At 34.2% G+C, this 22499-nt stretch overlaps 1 protein-coding gene across 11 annotated transcripts in view; it reads right to left on the bottom strand.

Annotated features, from left to right (window-relative positions):
- AKT3 (AKT serine/threonine kinase 3) overlaps positions 1-22499 on the bottom strand; it is a 308393-nt gene that overhangs the window by 116957 nt on the left and 168937 nt on the right. For all 11 annotated transcript variants that reach the window (XM_072830379.1, XM_072830375.1, XM_072830381.1 and 8 more), the window contains 2 exons: positions 14393-14537; positions 6366-6497 (listed from right to left, as the gene is read on the bottom strand). In XM_072830379.1, the coding sequence (XP_072686480.1) occupies positions 6366-6497; positions 14393-14537 (277 nt within the window). The remainder of the gene's footprint in view (positions 1-6365; positions 6498-14392; positions 14538-22499) is intronic.

Here is a 22499-nt window from a genome sequence, read left to right as displayed (position 1 = left end):
GGCATTACAGGGTACCACAGGACCTCTTTTACATGAGGCCACTGTTTTTAGAACCAGGAGATGTGGCTGACCTCCCTAATACACAAAACAGAGACTGTAGAGACACCTAGGTGGCTCAGTGGTTGAGTGTCTACTCAGGGCATGATCCCAGGGTCCGGGGATCAAGTACTGCATCAGGCTCCCTTTGGAGAGCCTGCTTCTCCTTCTGCTTATGTCTCTGCCTCTCTTTTTCATGAATAAATAAATAAAATCTTTAAAAAAAAAAAAGACTGTAGCAAGAGACAAAAAAGGGCATTGCATAATGATAGAGGGATCGGTCCAACAAGATGATATCACAATTGTAAATTACATAAATTATAACTATAAATTTATATAAAGCAATTTACTAACAGACATAAATTGAGAGTAATACAACAGGAAGGGACTTTAACACCCCACTTACATCAATGGTGAGATAATGCAGATGGAAAAACAGCCAGCAAACAGTGGCTTTCAATGACATATTAGACCAGATGGACCTAACAGTCATATATAGAACATTTCAGCCAAAAGCAGAAGAATACATATTATATTCATGTGCTTATGGAACATTCTCCAGGATGGATCACATCTTAGGCCATAAAACAAGTCTCAATAAACTTAAGACTGAAATTATATCATGCAATTTTTCTGACCACGGAGACATAAAACTACAAATCAACTACAAGAAGAAATCTGGGAACAACAAGTAGAGGCTAAGCAACATGCTACTAAACAATGAATGGACAAACCAAAAAATCAAAGAGAAAATTTAAAAATACATGGAGATAAATGAAAACACATGGTACAAAATTTGGCGACACAACAAAAGCAATTATAAGAGGGAAGTTTATAGTAATACAGACCTACCTAAAGAGACAAAAAAATCTCAAACTAATAATCTGATTTTATACCTAAAAGGGCTAGAAAAAGAAAAACCTAAAGCTAGTAGAAGGAATGAAATAATCATTATTAGAGCAGAAATAAATGAAATAGAGACTAAAAAATATATATAAAAAATCAATTAAGTTAGGAGTTGGTTCCCTGAAAACATCAACAAAAATGATAAACTTTTAGCTAGATTCATCAAGAAGGAAAAAAAAAAAGGACTCAAATAAATAAAATCAGAAATGAAGGAGAAATAACAACCAACACCATAGAAATACAAAGGATTATAAAAGAATTTTATTAAAAATTATATGCCAACAAACTGGACAACCAAGAAGAAATGGATAAATTCCTAGAAACATAATCTTCCAACTGAATCAGGAAAAAATAGAGAATCTGAACTGATGAACTACTAGAAATGAAACTGAGTCAGTAACCAAGACACTTAACAAACAAAAGTCCAGGACCAGACGGCTTCACAGATGACTTCTGGCAAACACTTAAATAATCAATACCTATTACTCTCAACTACTCCAAAATACAGAAGAAGAAGGAAAACTTCCCAATTCATTCTATAAGGCTAGCACTACCCTGACACTAAGACCAGATAAAGATACTACAAAAAGTAAATAAATAAAAATTACAGACCAATATCTTTGATGAACATGGATACAAAAATCCTCAACAAAGTATCAGCAAACCAAATTCAACAATACATTTTTAAAAAATCATTCACCACAGTCAAGTAAGATTTAGTCCAGAGAGGTAAAGGTGGTTCAATATTCACAAATCAGTCAATGTAATATATCACACTAGTAAGAGGATAGAAACCATATGATCATATCAATAGATTCAGAAAAAGCATTTGACAAACTACAACATTCATTCACTGTAGGATTCTCAACAAAGTAGGGCTAGAGGAAACATACCTCAACATAATAAAGGCCATATATGAAAAACCCATAGCTAACATCATAATGGTAAAAACTGACAGCCTTTCTTCTAAGATCAAGAACAAGACAAGGATGTCTTACCCTCACCACTTTTAATCAGCTGAGTACTGGAAGTCTGGGCCACAGTAATAAAACAAGAAAAAGAAATAAAAGGTATCTAAATTGGTAAGAAAGAATTAAAACTGTCACTATTTGCAGTGACATGGTACTATATATAGAAAACCCAGAAACACCAAAAAACCACCAGAACTAATAAATGAATTCAGTGAAGTTGCAGGATACTAAATTAATATACAGAAATCTCTTGGATTTCTAAACAGTAATAACAAAGTAGTAGAAAAAGAAATTAAGTAAACAATCCCATTTATAATTGCACCAAAAAGAATAAAGATGTCATTTTTAACATAAATAACTTAAAAGGGTTGAGTAGAGTAGCATAGCAGCAGAGAAGCAGTTTTTGTATGTTACTGAAGTTAAGGTGGTATAAATTCAAATTAGAATGTTATAATTTTAGGTTGTTAAATGTAATCCCCATGGTAACCATACAGAAAATAGCTACAGAATACATAGAGAAGGAAATGAGAAGGGAATTAAAATGTTTCACTATAAAAAGATCAACTAAACATAAGACAGTTGCAGACAATGAGGACAAAGAAAGTATAAAGCATATTGAAAAAAAATAGCAAAGTGACAGAACTCCCTCCTTATAAGTATTTATTTTAATGTGAATGGATTAAACCCTCCAATCAGAAGATAAGAGATGATCAAAATATGCACTGTCTACAAAAGACTTATTTTAGAGGCAAAGACACATATATGCTGAAACTGAAAGGATGAAATATTACATACAAAGGTAACCAAAAGAGAGCAGGGGTGGCTATTTCATTATCAGACCAAAAAAAAAAATTTTTTTTAAGTTACAAAAGACAAGAATTGACATTATATATTTACCAAAAGCTCAAATCCAGCAACAAATAATAGTTATAAACATTTTTGTACCTAATAGCAAACCATCAAGATGCATGAAGCAAAAATAAGACAATTAAAATGAGAAATAGTTTTACAATAATAGTTGGAGACTTCAGTATCTTACTTGCAATAATGAGACAGAACAACTAGAGAGAAGTAAGAAAATGGAAAACTTAACACTATAAACCAACTAGATCTAACAGACACACAGAGAATGTTTCACCCAACAACAGATTACACATTCTTTTCAAGTGCAGGTGGAAAATTCTCCAGCATACACCATATGTTAGACCACAAATTAAGTCTCAACAGATTTAAAAAGACAGATATCATACCAAGTACCTTCTCTAACAGCAATAAGATAAAGTCTGAAATCAGAAACAGAAAGTAAACTGGAAAATTTATAAGTTTGTAGAAATTAAAAGAGTCTTTATCAATGGATCAAAGGAGAAATCATAAGGGAAATTAGAAAACACTGAGAGGTGAATGAAAAGAAAAACCTACATACCAAAATTTATGGGAAATATCAAAAGCAATGCTAAGTGGAAAATTATAGCCTTAGACGCTTATGCTTAAAAAGAAAACAGATCTTGAGGTACCTGGGTAGCTCAGTTGGTTAAGTGATTAACTCCTGATTTCAGCTCAGGTCATGATCTCAGGGTCCTGGGATCAAGCCCTGTGTCAGGCTCTTGCTGAAGTTGGAGCCTGCTTAAGATTCTCTGTCTCCCTCTGCCCCTCAGCCCCAAATTCCATATGTATGCACTCTCTCTCTCAAAGACGATGACAATGACAATGACAACGAAGAAGACGACGATAGATCTCCAATCCACAACCTAACTTTACAACTTCAGGGAGTGAGAAAAGAATAAACTAAAGCTAAAACTAGCAGAAGGAAGGAAATGATAATGATTAGAGCAGAGATAAAACAGAGAATAGAAAAATAGAGAAAAATAAATGAAAGTAAAAGTTCACTTTTTGAAAAGATAAAATTATCAAACCTTTATTCAGTTAGACTCAATAGAATAAATGCATAAAGAATGAAGGAAATAGAAAATACCATTAGTACCCACAGTGATAACTGTTGTAGACAAGATCCACTGATGGAAGTTAAAATGAGTGGGCAAAAATTTAAGAAGAAAAAAAATACCTGTATAGTGTCAGATATCCCTCCTAAGATAGTTAATAATTACAATGGGAAAAATGCCTACAGTAGAGAAACCTGGGGAACAATGCTTTAATCAAGTGGTTAGTGTTAACATCAACAGTAATAAGGCCCATGGACATCATTTATTCCTTGATATGAGGCTCTGCAATGGGCACATCATGATTCAAACCCCAGGTCTTATCAGACAGACTCTGAAACATTATACTGTTAATCATTTTACTATAAGCAGACATATTTTGTTTCAAGAAATGGATAAATGGATTTATGGTGAAAATATATCAAGGATAGTACACCACACTGGATATGCTATCACTTGTAAAATATACCCAGTTCTATAGAGTTATTCAGGAAAGTATAATTAATAGTTAGGGAAAATAGGCTTCAAGTGAGGCTAATGCATAAAAGAAAAAACAAAATAGAAATGATTTACTGATGCTTCACACAGGGTAGGTGGTAAGAGTAATAATAATCATAGCAAATACTTAGAGTGATAATGTATTTATTTTCGTTTAATACTATTTTAATCTTAGTTCAATTTTATTTTCAGCAAATGCAATTATACTTCTTCATTCATTTAATCCTGATGACAAATCTATGAGATACGCATTATATTATCCTCATCTTACAACTGAGGAAATGAAGGCATAAAGAGTAATTTGTTTGGGTTCATTTAGTAAGTAGCACTATACTAGCTCCCAGAAAATATAAGTTTAATGAACAGTGTCAGGTATGATGCCAAACATTTTGCCTATCCTAATCCTTAATATTCCTGTCCAGAAATACCTTTTTAAAAAATTTCTTCAATTTAGATTTAGTTAACATACACTGTATTAATAGTTTCAAAGGGAGAATTCAGTGATTCATCAGTTGCATACAACACTTAGTGCTCCTTACTTCAAATGACTTTTTTTCTTTTAACAAGTGAAATTTTGCAAATAAAAAATGCAAGGCTGTGCTGGGCTGCTCAACACATTGCAGGACATTCAGCATGCACGGCCTTATTAGCCTTATGATGGTCAGCAGTTTCTTTTTTCCTGATTCACTGTGATAAGCAAATATGCTTGTGATAAGCAAATATGCTCCCCCAAAACACTGCAAATGTCTCTAAGAGAGCCGTACTGCCCCAAAAAATGGGTTGTTAAAGGTTATGAAATCTTAAGATGCAAAGCTAGGGTGTGAATCCAGGCCTATAAGACTCCAAGGTCAGTGTTATTTCCAATACCAGACACAGACTTGTGTAAGAGTTGAAATGAAAACAAATGTTAGAGACAGGAGGAGCACAGCTTCATAGTGTGTAGAGCAATATGCTCCAGATGAGGAAACTATACAGTTGACCCTCAAACAACATGTGTTTGAACTGCAGGGGTCCACTTAAATACAATACAGTCATGTAAATATATTTTATGTCCCTTATGATTGTCTAAATTATAGTTTCTTTTCTCTAACTTACTTCATTGTACAAATACACTATATAAGACGTGACTGTTCATGATATTGCTAAGGTTGTCCGTCAATAGTAGACTATTAGTTAAATCTGGGGGGAGTCCAAAGTGACACTGGACTTTCAACTGAGCAGGGAGTCACCCTTAGCCCCCAAGTTGTCCAAGGGTCAACTGTGGTTTGAAAGTTAAAGTAGTCCATTAAGTACACCAATAATATTATGTATCATTTGTTCAATCAAACAAAACATAAGGCATGGACCAATTTGTAAAGTATATTGAATTTGTTTATTGAGGGTATTAGGATTCAGTTCAGAACTCTGGGTGAGAATTGGCATCATTAACATGTTAGTTATTTGTGTATGTCTAAGCTGAATAAAGTTATGAAAGTGGGAGTTAAAGGTTCCTGAAAAAAATTCAGAGACTATTATTTCTTTTAATTTTAGGATTCTCATATTTTCAAATCTATTAAGGATGCTTTCCCATTCATTCTTATATGAGCTGTGTAACTTATGGATGCAATATGAGCTGTGTAAACTTATGGGTGCAAATCACTTATGCTATTTGAATTACTTTTTTAATTTAATAATAAAAAATTCAGAATATTGAGGAAAAATATCAAAAAGCAACACTAGTGGATTAGTGATATAGGTCAAAACAGTCAAAACATTCCCCCAAACACAAAAACATAGAATAAATATTTTTATCTCCTCAAGAGAATAAAATAGCTTCAGTATACAATGTTCAGATAATATTATAAATTTTTGAAATATATAATGTTATAAATAAATCCTGATATACAGATACTACTGCAACAACAGCCTACAATCAACATTTTGGTTTTTTAATGGAATTTCTACGCCTCAGTCATGTGTATGCCATGAGTGCATACCATAAAGCAAAATTTAGTAATTAACTCTAGTAATCAATTACCTTTGCAATAATCACTTCTTTCTTCAGAATCTTCATAGCATAGTATTTCCCACTTGCCTTCTCTCGAACCAAAATAACTTTCCCAAAAGTGCCTTTACCTAGTAGTTTCAAATAGTCAAAATCATTCATTGTCTGAAAAATACAAATTAAAAATATAGTATGAAATATTTGATGCAATTTATTTATAAATATATAGGTATATGTTTGCAACATCTCAAAAGCAAATTTAACCAATTTCTAAACACACTTAAATGAGTAAGAATCAGATCGGCAATGGCTGCCTCACCAGCAAGCATGGATACTAGAAATAATTTAAGCAATTCTCAGATACTGGAGACAATAATTTTGAACCTCAAATCCCTCAGCCACTCAAGCTATCAGTCAAGTGCAGGGGCAAATGGAAAATAGAATCATTTTCATTTACTTTCGAGGACTCAAGCCTTTTTTGGATTGATTGAAGTATAATTAACATATAGTGTTATACTAGTTTCAGGTGTACAATATAATGATTCACCAGTCCTACACATTTCTCAGTGTTCATCAAGTTAACTGTATTCTTAATCCCCTTTATTTCACCCATCCCTCCCACCTGCCTTCTCTCTGGCAACCACCAATGTGTTCTCTTATATTTAAGAGTCTGGTTTCTTTGGTCTCTTTTTCTTTGTTCATTTGTTTTGTTTCTTAAATTCCACATATGAGTGGAATCATATGGTATTTGCCTTTCTCTGACTGATATTTTGTTTAGCGTTATACTCTCTAGCTCCATCCATGTTGTTGCAAATGGCAGGGTTCATTCTCTTTTATGGCTGAGTAATATTCCATTGTGTATACATACCATGTCTTCTTTACCCATTCATCTATCAGTGAACACTTGGGTTGTTTCCACCTCTTGGCTATTGCAAATAATGCTGCAATAAACATAGGGGTGTGCATGTATATTTCAAATCAGTGTTTTTACTTACTTTAGGTAAGTATCCAATAGTGGAATTATTGGATCATATGGTAATTCTACTTTTAATTTTTTGAGGAACTTAGATACTGTCTTCCAAGGACTCAGGTTTTTTGGGGTTTAGTAGTGCAACATCCCCAAACAACATGGTCATCAAAAATGCCCCCACAAACTTTTCCAAATACATCTAAGGGAGCAGTACCTTTCAGGGAAGCTATTTGAGAATGTACTCTAGCAAAATTAGGATGAAATCCTCAGAAGTGAAAGATAGGTGTGTAAGAAATGTTGAAAATAACCCTGGAGCTCAGTAAGAAGAAATCTCAAAAGCAGCAGTACTATATCTGAGAAAGCAATTGGTGCAATTCAGAATAGAAAAGTTAGGGACGTCTAAGAATGCCTTTAATTAATCTGTTTTCAGGTTCATTTCTCACTCCTAAGTTAGCTGATTCCCAGGATTTTGCCAAGCAGATCTGCTATTTGCTCTCTACAGCCCCCTTTATGCATGCTTTTCTTGCTCTATTAGTGTTCTTCCACAAATTTCCATAATTTTGATATGGTTGTCCACTAATGCCTTTCCTCTACCCAGCTTTTCATTTGCGTGTCTTTTTTAATGCCTTTACTATCATTTTAATGGGCTTTTAAATAGAAGGAGAGACAACCGGGTATGCTCAGTTTATCTTCCTAAATTTATTTATTTTTATTTTTTTTAAAGATTTATTTATTTATTCATTCAGAGAGAGCGAGAGAGAGGCAGAGACACAGGCAGAGGGAGAAGCAGGCTCCATGCAGAAAGCCCGATGTGGGACTCGATCCCAGGTCTCCAGGATCACATCCTGGCTGCAGGCGGCGCTAAACTGCTGCGCCACCAGGGCTGCCCTATCATCGTAAATTTAAATTCAGTTCAGGCCTCTATGAATAACAAGTTAAGAATCTGGGTTTTATCCTATAGATAATGAGAAGTTATTGAAGACTTTTCTGCCATTTTATAACTGTATTTTTTTCCTTTCTACCATTCATCTGAAGTAAATATCAAGAATGTCTCAAGTCAGTGATCTCAGCTTCCACATTAAGAAGCTGAACAAGAGCAAATTTGACTCAAGAGAAAGCGAATAAAGAAAATAATAAAGATAAAAGCAGAAATCAATTAAAATTTTTTTAAAAGTAGAGAATATCAATGAAACCAAAAGCTGGTTCTTTGAGAAGATCAATGAAATTGATAAACCTCTAACCAGATTGCTCAGGAAAATAAAGGCAGAAGACATAAATGACCAACATCAGGAATAAAAGAGCTGACATTACTCCAGACTCTATAGACACTAAAAGGATCCTATGGGAGTATTACAAACAGCTTTATGCCCATGAAATCAACAATATACAACAATATACATGAAATGAACAAATTCCCTGAAAGCCTCACACTATCAGAGCTCACTCAAACAGAAACAAATAACTTAAATAGCCCTATGTCTACTAAGAAAATTGAATTTGCAGCCAAAAACTTCTCAAAAAGGAAACCTGAGAGCCAAATGGTTTCACTGCTGAATTCTTATAGAATCTTATATAGAAATGATACCAATTCTATATAAACTCCTACAGAAAGATGAAAAAAAGAGAATACTTCCCTATTCATTCTATGAGGCCATTATTATTACCCTGATTATCAAAACCAGACAAAAACATTTCAAGAAAACTACAGACTAAATATTCCTCATGCTCATTATTTGTAAAAATTCTAAAAATTTTAGAAACAAATGCTTACATTCACTTTCAACATTATCTGCTGCCTGTAAATTTGAAAATTTTTCCAAATGTCAAGTTGTAATGTCTTAACCAGTCAATAATATCTCCAGTTCACAAAAGAAGCAGCAAAATGTATCAGGGAAGAAAGGAAAATACATTTATTAATTCAACTAAAAATCAAACATGTGGCACTAAATATACAGAATATACTCAACAAGGTTAGTGTCATTTGAATAGTACATAGTGCTAAGAAATTTTGTTTCTATTAATAGATGTTTAAAACTCAAGGAAAACCATATAACTACAAAGCTATCTGTGCTAGGTAGTCTCCAACACTGGTTGCCACTAGTGCCCTGACTTCCTGGATGCACATGCCATCCTTCCCTTGAAGAGGCAGACTCAACTTTCTCTCTCCCTGAGCTAGCCTTGTGTCCTGCTTTAAACACAGAATAGGATCAAAGTGATAGTATGCCAGTTCCAGAAGAAGCCTTTAAATCTGGCGGCTTATGCTTTCACCCTTTTGGAAAAGTCATAATTCAAAGCAGGCTTTCATGCCGTAAAGAAAGATACTATGTAGAAAGGGCCTAGATGATGAGATACCACATACCAAGAGATCACATGGAGGAGAAACCAAGAATCCAGAAACGTGAGAAAGGCTTTCTGGGATCTTCCAGACCAGCCTGTGTGCTAACTGAATGCAAATGCTTGAGAGATCCACATGAGACCAGTAGAAGTACTCACACAAACCACAAAATCTGAGAAGAAATACAGTGTTACTGTTTTAAGACATTGAACTTGGGTAGTTTATTCTATGTCAATAACAAACTGAGAGACATCATTCTCCTAACTAGGCCATGATATTTTTTGCTCAAAGCTTCATTTGAGCCGTACTCTCTTCAATGTTTATTTAACACTGAAAAATGATCTTTGCTATGTCCCATTATTAAATATCATAGAAACGGAAACTAAATTCTTAGTGATAAAAATCAAAAAGGAATTTATAAATTGTCTTATGACATTTTCAGATGAAAAGCAATATGTAATAAAATATTATTATACTGCTTAAGGATTGCACTTCTGAGAGAAAAGGAGGTTTTAAAAAATATAATAGCCTTATCTTTATATTTCACAGCTTTATCAGTTTGACTGTCAAACTTTAAAAAAAGAGAATTTGCATGGAAATTAATATTAGTAAAAACATCGTATGTGAAAAAAATCAGAAACAGATTTTGTATTTATTTTGACAAAACTTCAGAAAATTTTAAAAGTATTTTTGATACCAAATGCTCACATTAGCATGATATACACAATAATTATCTAGTCTTTACAAATGAAATGCAACCTATTACAAAATGTTTCCCTCTTTTAGATGATGTTAAAGGAAAAAATACAGTAAGAATTTAATAAAAGATGAGAGCATGGATCCCCTGCAGAAAAATTAATCTTCTAAAACCCAACTCCCAAAATTTATTAAGTAAATATTTTACATTTTCCTTCGCATAATCTCCAGCACATCAATGTAGCTGTTTTAGGTTAAGAGATGCATGGGCATATATAACAAATACTTAATAAATGTACTCAATTCAAATACACACTAGAATATAAGAAAAAGACTAATTATGTGGTACAAAATTTAGGTTAAGAATATGAACATATAACTGAAGACGAATATGAGAAACCTCTCGGAAAAGAATACAGGGAGGGTTTTAGCACCTTTGGTCAAGGTTAAGAACTAAACCAAACAAAGCCCCATGTGGTACTAAGTAAAAACGGGGCTTTCAAGAAATTCACCTTTGTCCAGCCAACCTCTCCACCACTGATTAGGCAGCTGCTCCTTCTTTGGACAGGCAGTGAGAGAGCACATGATTTCTGCAGATTCCATGGAAACTTCTTCACTCTTTCTCCACATGCCAGCCATTGCTTTGAGTTAGTGTAGCCAGGCATTAAATAACAACACTCCAAGAACTGGAGCCAGACATAATGGGAAAGTAGTACATACAGCTTACACTTTACACCAAGTCAGGAGATGATAAGCAGCTACTACTCTCAGAGAGGTCTACACTGGTCACTTTAAAATTAGGCAGAACTTTGACTCCTATTGGCTGTTGATCCTTCTATGCTGTGCTCCTTCACAGACCTGACAGTATAGAGAATGGTTGCTTGGCAGACCAAGAGTAGGCACTTCCGAGTCCTCTAATCAAATTCCTTTGAAAGATCATCTTTTAGTTAAAACACAGAACAGCACATAAATCTGGTTAGGAGGCCTCTGCCTCTTTTCCACCACCCAGTATCTTTCCCTAAAAGATTTTTCACCCTGCGCATCAGATACTGGGTAATACTCTACCACTAAGAGAAGTAACCATTTATCTGCTTGAGGCAAGAGAAAACAGCTAAGACAATTCTTAGCAAAGCTAACACAATTAGGAGCTATTATTTCATCCTATTGCTCATTTTTCAAAAAAGTGAACAAAGAAGAAAATGTGCGCTGTAAATTATAAGAAAGGCATTCTTATTTCAGGGTATGCAGTCTGATATTAAAAATAATAAAAACTTCTGCAATTCTTTTTAGGATACCTGATATACACAAAGGATATAGTACTAGAGACCCAGGAAAGTGATATGACTATCTTACCCTTTTTAACCAAGTTGTTAGGGCCACACGAAAGAGTGCTACAGAGGTTCTTTTTACACTCCTTGTCATTTAAAACAGTTTTATACCATCTCACTTAAAATGAAATGAAATAACAGGCGCCCAGGGTGGCTTGGTTGGTTGAGTGTCTGATTCTGGATTTTGGCTCATGTCATGATCTCATCTCAAGATTATGAGATCGAGTCCCACACGGCTCTATGCTCAGCACTGTTGTCTGCTTGAGATTCTCCCTCTCCCTCTGTCCCTTCCTCTGTCTACATACTCTCTCTAAATTAATTAAATCTTAAAAAAAAATTTTTTTGAAATGGACCGAAATAAAAAAGGACAATAGAAATCAGATATAGATCAAATAAAACAATGAATCCCTCAATTTTTGGCTTTTGAGATCCAGTTTCAGTGAAAGATTTCTTAGAGAATCTACTTTAAAAACCTCACTTCCTATCACTATTCTGTGATATTCAAATTTTACTGATTTTCCCAACAGTACACCAATAAAAAATGAAATTAACAAAAACACTAAGTACAATAGCTTGACATAAATATTTGAGAAACCAAGTACAATCACAAGTGAGGGTATCTGTATAATTCTGTTCTCTAATACAACTTGGTCATATAATGAGTATAATAATTATAGTGATTATAAAGGCTTATGATATATCAATTATAAGAAATAAGTTGCACACTGAAGGTATCCAGTATATAATTATAAGTCCTTACAAGTTTGAACAAGATTATTTAATCTCTGAATGTCAGATGAATCACCTGCAAAGTGAGATAATAATGATACCTAACCTCATATGATTTTTGTGAGGATTAAATGAGATAATAGATATAAAAGTACTCCTGAGAGCAGAGCACAAAATAAATGTTTACAAGTGATAGTTAGTGAAGGTGATGATTTCTAAGATAATCCACATTGGTAACTGTGAAAAAGGAAATCACATTGTGCTTTTATGATTTATAACCAGTCTTACCAGAAAAATAATAAAATCCTCCATATTTTTGCATTTTTACATCTTTGAAAATGTTTGTCTTTCTTCATTCAAAGTTTTTCTGGTAAATAATTTCTATATTCATTTCCAAATTCTCTCATTCATAGTAAGAGTACTTCTAGTTAGGGCACTTTAAACTCCCCACTTTTAACTTACAACCACCTCAATAGCAGCTTATTACTGTCAGTTAGTAAGCAGAGTTTTAGGAGGTCCACAGACTTAGTGGTTAGCTACTATAGCTTGTTTATGAATGTGGTAGCATAGAATTCAAAGGCAAGATTAATTGGGACCTGATTTTAAATTTATGAGCATAATCAAATTTTATATTTATTGTGTACATGTGCACATATATATCCAAAAGAAGCTTCCTTATCTCTGAGTAGGTGAGTAAAGCTAGATTGTTTCTTTGTTTTTTGCAATGACTACAGAGCAAGCTGGTGTTACACTGACTTAAAAGAGGGATTCATTTCAACTAACAAATAAAGGGTAAGTCTTTAATGAAGACACAAAGAGTTCTCAGACACTGGATCAAAATCACTCACAAAATATTATTATAATTAGAATAGAAATTTTAGATAAGGAGAAAGTAATTAATAAGCTCTAGGTTGTGACAGTACAACTTCATCAAGTTCATGTTTAGCACTTGGAAAAAGGAGGATTTGAACAAGCAGTCTAACTCCAAAGAGTTCTTAATCATTATGCTAATATCAAATTACATGGGCAATTACATTAAAAATTAGTGTTTTCCTACATGGAGATTAAATTTACAATTCATTATAACAAATATATTCTAACATGATAAATGGCACGTTCATTTACTTTGAACACTTAGATCTTTAATCTTAAAATACCATTTTCATACAAGGAAGTAGGTTTTTAATTTTTTTTAACGACTTATTTATTTAATTGAGAGAGAGAGAGAGAGAGCACATGTGCATGCGTACAGTGGGAGTGGGAGAAGGAGAGAGAACCTAAAGCAGACTCCCCACTGAGTGCAGAGCCCAGTGTGGGGCTCAATTCCAGGACCTTGAGATCATGACCTGAGCCAAAATCAAGAGTCAGATGCTTAAGTGACTGAGCCACCCAGGCACCCAGCTTTTTAATTTTCTATATCAATAAAAACCATAATTTATAATTCTATCAATATATAACTTGACATTTACTAATCTGGAGCACTTGGGGAAGGAAAGTCTTTTCTCTCACTAGCTCAGAAGCAGACATTAAAATAAAAAGCTATTATTTCCAAGACTATTCACTTTTCTGCTGATATCAGTGAAGCTGGGGTGCCAGGTGGGAAGCACATGAGTACCACTTCTGCTTTCAGAGCAAACAAAACACCAAATGGAAAAGGGTCAAATCATTAGGGAAAACATTATTTCCAAGTTCTAAAATGATATTAAAAACAATAAGAGAAAAATGCAAATTATAAATCAGCACGAAGGCACTTTAGTCAACAAGTACCTCAGAAGTCCTACCAGCAGTGGTAAGCGCTAAGCAGTGAAAGCGAGGTGACTTTTATATTATTTGGTTTTAAACAATGACAGGTATTTCAGATTTACCAGGATAAATAACACCCACATCTCTATATTTGCATAACGTAAGATCATTGGCCAATACTTCATGTAACACTGTGCATATTTCTTCCATACACATAATAAGCGCTATACTAAGTAGGGAATAAATTACTATTCTCTACCTTTCTTTTATGATGGGTTGTGGAAGCATCCATCTCTTCCTCCCCTATATTATCAATTTGTGAAGTTGGACTACAATTCATTCTCTCCTCTTCTTGTCTCTGAAGTCTGTCTGCTACCGCCTGAATAGCTTCTGTCCACTCTTCCCTATAAAACAAGTACAGTTTCCCGTTAATAAAGAATGGTAAATGATTCAAATATTTCCCTTGTGTAAAATATGACATCAATACAAATAAAGTCTATTCCAGGATAATACACACACATACATGTAAACATACCCTCCCACCCTTACTCAAAAGTGAAATTAATCCCCAAAGCATTTAACATTACAGACCTTATGATTGTTGGAACATTTATTTAAATGTATGTCAAAGAAAAAAAGAAGGAAAGGATTATACAAAAATTCAGTTAAAATCCTTTAAAAGTACAGTTAAATTTTATTGCATATATACAACTTACCTATAAAGTAAACTGGCCCCCAAAAGCTGGCTGCCCCTTAAAATCCTTCTTTGTCTAGTCATTGTTAAGTTCATCATTGACATGGTCAAGGTCTTTACTGTGGTCCAACAGAAGTTCCAAGAAAAGGTTTTCAAAGCTAAAGCCTTTCACTGTCCCCATAGTTTGTAGGTAAAATAGTCTCAGGAGCACTGTTCCCATAGTTTGTAGGTAAAATAAGTCTCAGGAGCACTCGTTGAAATTTGTGTTATAGATCAAGAATTATTCATTTTCATATAAATGCTTAAATCAGCATCTGTTTCTTAAAGTCTGTTAGAATTTTGAGTGGAATTGTATTAAATCTACGGATCAATTTGGGGGAAATTGCTATCTTAAAAAATTAAATTTTTCACTCCATAAACATAGTATTGTCTCCATTTATTTAATTTCCCAGTGCAATCTTTTATGACTTTCTGTGAAAATGTTTTGCATATCTTAAATTGAATTTATTCTGAAATATTTTATTTTTTCATTGAAGTACAGTTGACATACAGTATTATATTAGTTTCAGGTGTACAACATAGTCATTATATGCACTATTAAATGCTCATCACGTAAGTGTAACTACCATCTGTCACCATATAAAGTTATTACAATATTATTGACCATATCTGCTATGCCGTATTGTATTACATCCCTGTGACTTATTTATTTTAGAACCAGAAATTTGTATTTCCTAATCCTCTTCATCTATTTCACCCATCACCCCATACCTTTCCCTTCTGGCAACCAGTTTGTTCTCTGTATTTATGAGTCTGTTTGCAGTTTGTTTGTTCATTTGTTTTGGTTTTGAGGTGATTATCTCATTGTAGTTTTCATTTGCATTTCTCTGGTGATGAGTAATGTTGAGCATCATTTCATGTGCCTGTTGGCTATCTGTATGTCTTCTTTGGAAAAATGTCTATTCAAGCCTTCTCCCATTTTTTAATCAGATTATTGGGTTTTTCGGCATTGATTTGTATGAGTTCTTTGTAGATCTTGGATATTAACCCTTTATCAGATGTCATTTACAAATATGTCCTCTCATTCAGTAAGCTGCCTTTTCATTTTGTTGATTATTTCCTTTGCAAAAGCATTTTAGTTTGATGCAGTTCCAATTGTTTATTTTTGCTTTTGTTGCCCTTGCCTTAGAAGACAGATCCAAAAAATACTACTGAAACCATTGTCCAAAAGGTTACCACTTATGTATTCTTTTAGGGGCTTTATAATATATAGGTATTCATTCCAGTTAGTTTAATATTCGTATATGATGTAAAAAAAGAAAAAAGTAATCCAATTTCATTCTTATACTTTAGCTGTTCAGTTTTCCTAACACAATTTACTAAAGAAACTGTCTTTCCCTATTGTATATTCTAGAATACTTTGTTACAGATGAAATGACAAAATAAGTGTGGGTTTATTTCTGGGCTGTTGTGTTCCATTGATCTGTGTATCTATTTTTGTGCCAGTACCATACTGTTTTGACTACCATAGATTTGTACTGTATCTTAAAATCTGGGATTGCGATACCGCCAGCTTTGTTCTTCTTTCTCAAGGTTGCTTTTACTATTCAGGTTCTTTTGTGGTTCCATACAAATTTTAGTTCTATAAAAATATTGATATTTTGATAGAGTTTGCATTGATTCTGTAGATTGCTTTAGGTGGTATGGACATTTTAACAATACTAATTATTTTAATCCTTGAAAGTGGTTTATCTTTCCAATTATTTGTGTCACCTTCAATTTCTTTCCTCAGTGTCTTATAGTTTTCAGAGTGCAGGTTTTCATTTCCTAGATTACATTTATTCGTTTTGAATCAATTGCAAATGAGACTGTTTTCTTAATTTCTCTGATAGTTCTGTAAGCGTATAGAAATGCAAAAGATTTCTGTATGTTACTTTTGTATCCTGCAACCTTACTGAATTCATTTACTAATTCCAATAGTTTTCTTGGTCAAGTTTTAGGGTTTTTGATATATAGTATCATTCACCTACATACAAATAGTGACAGTTTTACTTCTTCCTTGCCTAGTTGAATGCCTTTTATTTCTTTTTCTTGTCTGACTGCTGGGGCTAATATTTCCAGTATTTTGTTGATTAAAAGGGGTGAGAATGGACCTTCTGGTCTTTCTCCTGACCTTAAAAGAAAAGCCAGCAAATTTTCACCATTAAGTACGATGTTAGCTGTGAGTCTGACTTATGTTGAAGTACAATCCCTCTCTACCCATTTTGTTGCAAGTGAATGTATATAGCATTTTGTCAAATGCTTTATCTACATCTATGGAGATGATCATACAATTTTTATCCTGCATCTTGTTAATGTGCTGTATCACATTTAGTGACTGATTTGTGGATATGAAACCATCCTTGCATGCATGGAATAAATCATATTTGATCGCGGGGAATGATCCTTTCAATGTACTTTGAGTCTAGTTTGCTAACATTTGGTGACTATTTTGCATCTACATTGATCAGAGATATTGGCCTATAATTTTCTTTTTATAGTGTATTTGTCTAGTTTTGGAATCACAGTAATGCTGGCCTCATGTATTTAGAAGAAATCCTTCAATTTCTAGAATGGTTTGATAAGCATAGCTATTAACTCTTCTTTAAATGTTTGGTAGAATTTACCTGTGGAGTCATGTGGTCTTGCACCATTTACTTACTGGGAGTTGATTACTGATTCAATTTGATTACTACTAATTGGTCTGGTTAGATTTTCTATTTCTTCTTTCAGTCTTTGAAGATTGTATGTTTCTAGGAATTTATCCATTTCTTTTAAGTTGCATAATTTGTTGGCATATAATTTTTCATAGTTAGTCACTTTTAACCCTTTGTATTTCGTGATGTCAGCTATAACTTTTGCTTCATTTCTAATTTTGAGTCCTGTTTTTTTTTTTTTTTTTTTAAGAGTCTGGCTAAAGGTTTACCAATTTTGTTTTGCTTTTCAACAAACCAGCTCTTAGTTTCACTGATATTTTCTATTGTTTTTTAAAGTCTCCATTTTATTTATTTCCACTGGAGTCTTATTTCCTTCCCTCTACTAACATTGGGCTTTGTTCTTCTTTTTCTAGTTTCTAAAGAGTAAGGTTAGATTGAGATTTTTGTTTTGTTGTTGTTTGTTGCTAGGCCTGTATCACTGGACATGGGTAGCAAAGATTTTGAACTACTGTGTTTTCATTTTCATTCGTCTGCAACCAATTTTTATTTTCTCTGCATTTTCTTCACTGACCCATTGGTTGTCTGGTAGCATATTGAGTTGAGACTCCACAAGTTTCTGGGTTTTTTCCAGTGTTTTTCTCATAATTGATTTCTAGCTTCATATTTTTGTGGTTAGGAAAGCTGGCTGATAGGATTTCAATTTTCTTAAATTTTTAAAGACTTGTTATGTGGCATAATATGTGATCTGTCCTGGAGAATGTTCCATGGGTACTTGAAAATAATGTGTATCCTGCTGTTTTTGGATGGAATGTTCTGCATATATCTGTTAGGTCTGTCTGGCATAATGTGTCATTCAAGAACTGTTTCCTTCTTTATTGATTTTTTTCTAGATAATTTATCCACTGATGTAAATGGGGTGCCAAAATCCCCTCTTATTATGTTAATATCTCCTTTTAGTCTGTTAATTTGCTTTATATATTTAGGTGATCCTATGTTGTGTGCATAGAAATATACAACCATTATTATCCTCTTGTTGGACTGATCCCTTCATCATTATGTAACTCCAATCTAGGTCTCTTGTTAGACTTTGCTTGAAAGTCTATTTTGTCTGATAAGAGTATTGTTACCCCAGCTGTTTTTCTTTCACTTCTATTTGCATAGTATATGCTCTTCCAGCCCTTCCCTTGCAGGCTATAGGTATCTTAAGGTCTAAAGTGAGGCTCTTGGAGATGGCATATTGGGTCTTGTTTTGTTTCTTCCCCATTGGGTTGGTCACCCTTAATCTTTTGATTGGAACTTTAGACCATTTATGTAAAAAAGTAATTATTGATAGGTATGTATTGCCATTTGTTGGCATATACAACTGGCATGTAACATTTTCTGGTTGTTTTGTAGTCTTCCTGGTTCCTTTCTTCTTCTCTTCTTGTTCTCTCCCTTGTGATTTTATATTTTCCTGAGGGCTAGGCTTGGACTCTTTTCTCTTCAGGTTTTTTATCTATTAAAGGGTTTCGGTTTGTGGTTCATATGACGTTCATATATAAAACCCTACTTATGAATCAGCCTATTAAAGTTGAGGTTCAATTAAATTTAACACATTCCAAAAGCACCATATTTTTACTACCACTCTCCACATTTTATGTATTTGACTTCACAATTTACATCTTTATTTTGTATATCCATTAACTAATTATTTTAGATATAATTGATTTTACTACTTTCATCTCTTTGTCTTCCTACTAGCTTTGTAAGTGATTGATCTACTACCATTACTGTGTGTTTGTTTTTACTAGTGAAATTTTTTAGTAATTTTCTTAGTTCTCATTATGGCCTTTCTTTTCTTCTTAAAAAAAGTCCCTTTAACATTTCTTATAAGGCTAGTTGAGTTGTAACAAACCTTACTTTTATTTATCTGGGAAACTCTTTTTTCTTTCCTTCATTGTGAATGACAACCTTGCTGCATATATTATTCTTGGTTGTAGGTTTCTTCCTTTCATCACTTAGATTATATCATGCCATTCCCTTCTGGCCTGCAAAGTCTCTGCTGAAAAACCAGTCAATAGCTTTATGGCATTTCCCTTTTATATAACTTGCTACTTTTAAGATTATTTTTATCTTTAATTTTTGACATTCTAATTATTATGTGTCTTAAATGTGGATCTCTTTGGGTTTATTTTTTTTCTTTAGGACTCTGTACTTCCTGGACCTGGCTGTCTGTTTCCTTCTCCAGGTTAGGGAAGTTTTCAACTAGTAGTTCTTCAAAGAAGTTTTCTTCCCCCTTTTCTCTCTTCTTTGAGAATGCTATAACACAAATGTCACTAAGTCTGATGTTGTCCTTTACACATCTTCATATATTTAGATTCCTCTTACTTTTGCTGTTCACTTGGTGTCTTCAGATTGTTGATCTGTTCATCTTTATCCTTTAGTCTGCTGTCAATTTCCTCCTATTGATTCCTGCTGGGTGTGGAGGGGTAGGAGTGGCTTTGGAGGGGCACCTGCCAGCACAGGTCCACAGGGCAGGGGTACGCAGTGCTAGCAAGGTAGGAGTACGTCAGAACTGGTGCCTGTCAGCATCAGGCCAACTATGTTGAAGGAAGTCAAGAGAGATGGCACTGGCCAGTTCTTCCATTCCCAAAGTGCCTACAGATCCCTGATCTTCCAGCACAACCCTACAATCAGTTAATAAAGCTCCTTCATATGAGCCCAGAAGCTTTCAAACTACTGCCTCTGTAGTGGGTCTCAGAGTGAGTGATATTGTGCACAGAACCTTTAAGAGCACTGTCTGCTATATATAGCTCTCCACCTCTCCTGGAGTTAAGACCCACTAATGTTCAAAGCTCTTGAGTTAAGCCTCACTGATTTTCAAAGCCACGGGCTATGGAGGCTTGCATTCCCAGTGTAAATGCCCAGGGCTGGGGGTGCCCAAGAGCTCCTCCCAGAGGACCTCTGCACCTGTGATAGATTTCCTGCTTATGGATCAATGTGTCTGGGGTTTGGTTCCCAAGTTTGTCTCTTTATCTCCTACTCTTCTTGCTGTGATTGTTAAAATATATCTTTAGCCACGGAAGAGCTGTTCAGTAGTCTTCAGGTTTTTCTGAAAGTGAGTTGTACTATATATAGTTGCAGCAATGGTGTGTCCATGAGAGGAGGTGGTCTCAAGATCTTCCTACTCTGCCATCTCCCTTGAACAAAATCAGCTGATTTTTTTTTTTAGATTTTATTTCTTTATTCATGAAAGACAGAAAGCGAGAGAGAGAGAGGAAGAGAGAGAGAGGGAGAGGGGGAGAGAAAAAGAGAGAGAGAGAGGCAGAGATATAGGCAGAGGGAGAAGCGGGCTCCTCACAGGGAGCCCGATGAGGAACTCAATCACAGAAATTGGGATCACACCCTGAGCTGAAGACAGATGCTCAACTGCTGAGTCAGCCAGGCATCCCAATTCATTGTTTTCTTAGGATGTTCCTTTCTTTGGCAGCATTCCTCACTTTCTTAGAGATCCCTTTCTGAGTTACCTATTGCTAACTAGTTTTTATGCTATTGGAATATGCCTTTAAAAATGTGTAATTTTCTAATTTTTCATAGTAGTTCTTAAAGTTGGTATTTATGTTGACCTTGAAGCCTTACTAAGAGGTTGATGTACCAATTCTAATACCTTTTATTTTTCTGGATTTTCTACACATGCAAACATGTCTACAAATAAGAGCAATTTTACTTCTTTTTCTTACCTTATAATGCCCTATATCAGATCATTAGAATAATGTTAAATAAAAGTGGTGAGAGAAGACATTCTTACTGTTCCAGATCTCAGAAATAAAGCACTAAGGCTTTTACTTTTGATTATCATATAAGCTGTAGGTTTTTTATAGATAGAAGTTGAGTAAGTTCCCTTCTTTTCCTTGTCAGCTGAGTGTTCTAGTTATGAAAGGATACTGAATTTTGGCAAACGCTTTTTCTGCATTTGTTGAGATGACCATTTAGTTTTTCTACTTTATCCTCTGAATATAGTGAATTTAGTTTAATGATTTCACATGATAATGCAACTGAACTCTTAGATATACTCTATTTGGTCATGATGTATTATTCTTTTTCCATTTTTTTTTTTTAATTTGTCAAAACTTTGTTAAATTTTGCACTGACAGGGCAGCCCTGGTGGCCCAGTGGTTTAGCGCGGCCTTCAGCCCCGGGGTATGATCCTGGAGACCTGGGATCGAGTCCCACGTCGGGCTCCCTTCATGGAGCCTGCTTCTCCCTCTGCCTGTGTCTCTGCCTCTCTCTCTGTGTCTGCCATGAGTAAATAAATAAAATCTTTTTTAAAAAAATTTTTTTGCACTGACATTCACAAGTATATTGGACTATAGTTCCATCTTCTTATGATAGCTTTGCCTGGTTTTTGAAACAAGAGTGCCCTTTTAAGTTGGAAAGTGTTCTCTTCCCCCATTATTCTCTCAAATAGATTGTATAGGACTGGTAATATTTCTTTGACAGAACTCATCAGTGAGGACATGTGGACTTGGGAGTTTTTATTGAGGAAAAATAGTTAAATTATTAACTCAATTCTGCTCATTGACACTGGCTGTTCAAATTTTCTAATGTTTTCTTGGGTTGATATTGGTAATTCATGTCTTATCATTTTAACAATCTTCCATGATGTTTTCTATTCTTTTTTTTTTTATTTCAAAGAATTAGCTCAGGTTTATTATTATTTTTGTTTCCTATTTCATTGATTTCTGAGCTCTACTGTTTCCTCTTGATGTTTGCTTTGCATTTACTTTTCTAGTTTCTGAAAAAGAAAGCTTAGGTTATTGATTTAACTTCTTCAAGTACAGGCATTACTGTTATAAATTTCCCTCTCAGCACTCACAAATTTTTATATGCTTTATTTTCATTATCATTCATTTTAAAACGATTTTCTAATGGCTCATGTGAATTTTGTTTTTGACCCAATGATTTTTAAGAGGTATGTTGTTTAACTTCCAAATAGT

This window comes from Canis lupus, chromosome 6 (genome assembly GCF_048164855.1).
Source record: "Canis lupus baileyi chromosome 6, mCanLup2.hap1, whole genome shotgun sequence".
Lineage (NCBI taxonomy): Eukaryota > Metazoa > Chordata > Mammalia > Carnivora > Canidae > Canis > Canis lupus.
The sequence above is the reverse complement of the archived record's forward strand: the minus strand, read 5'-3'. Positions and strand labels throughout refer to the sequence as shown.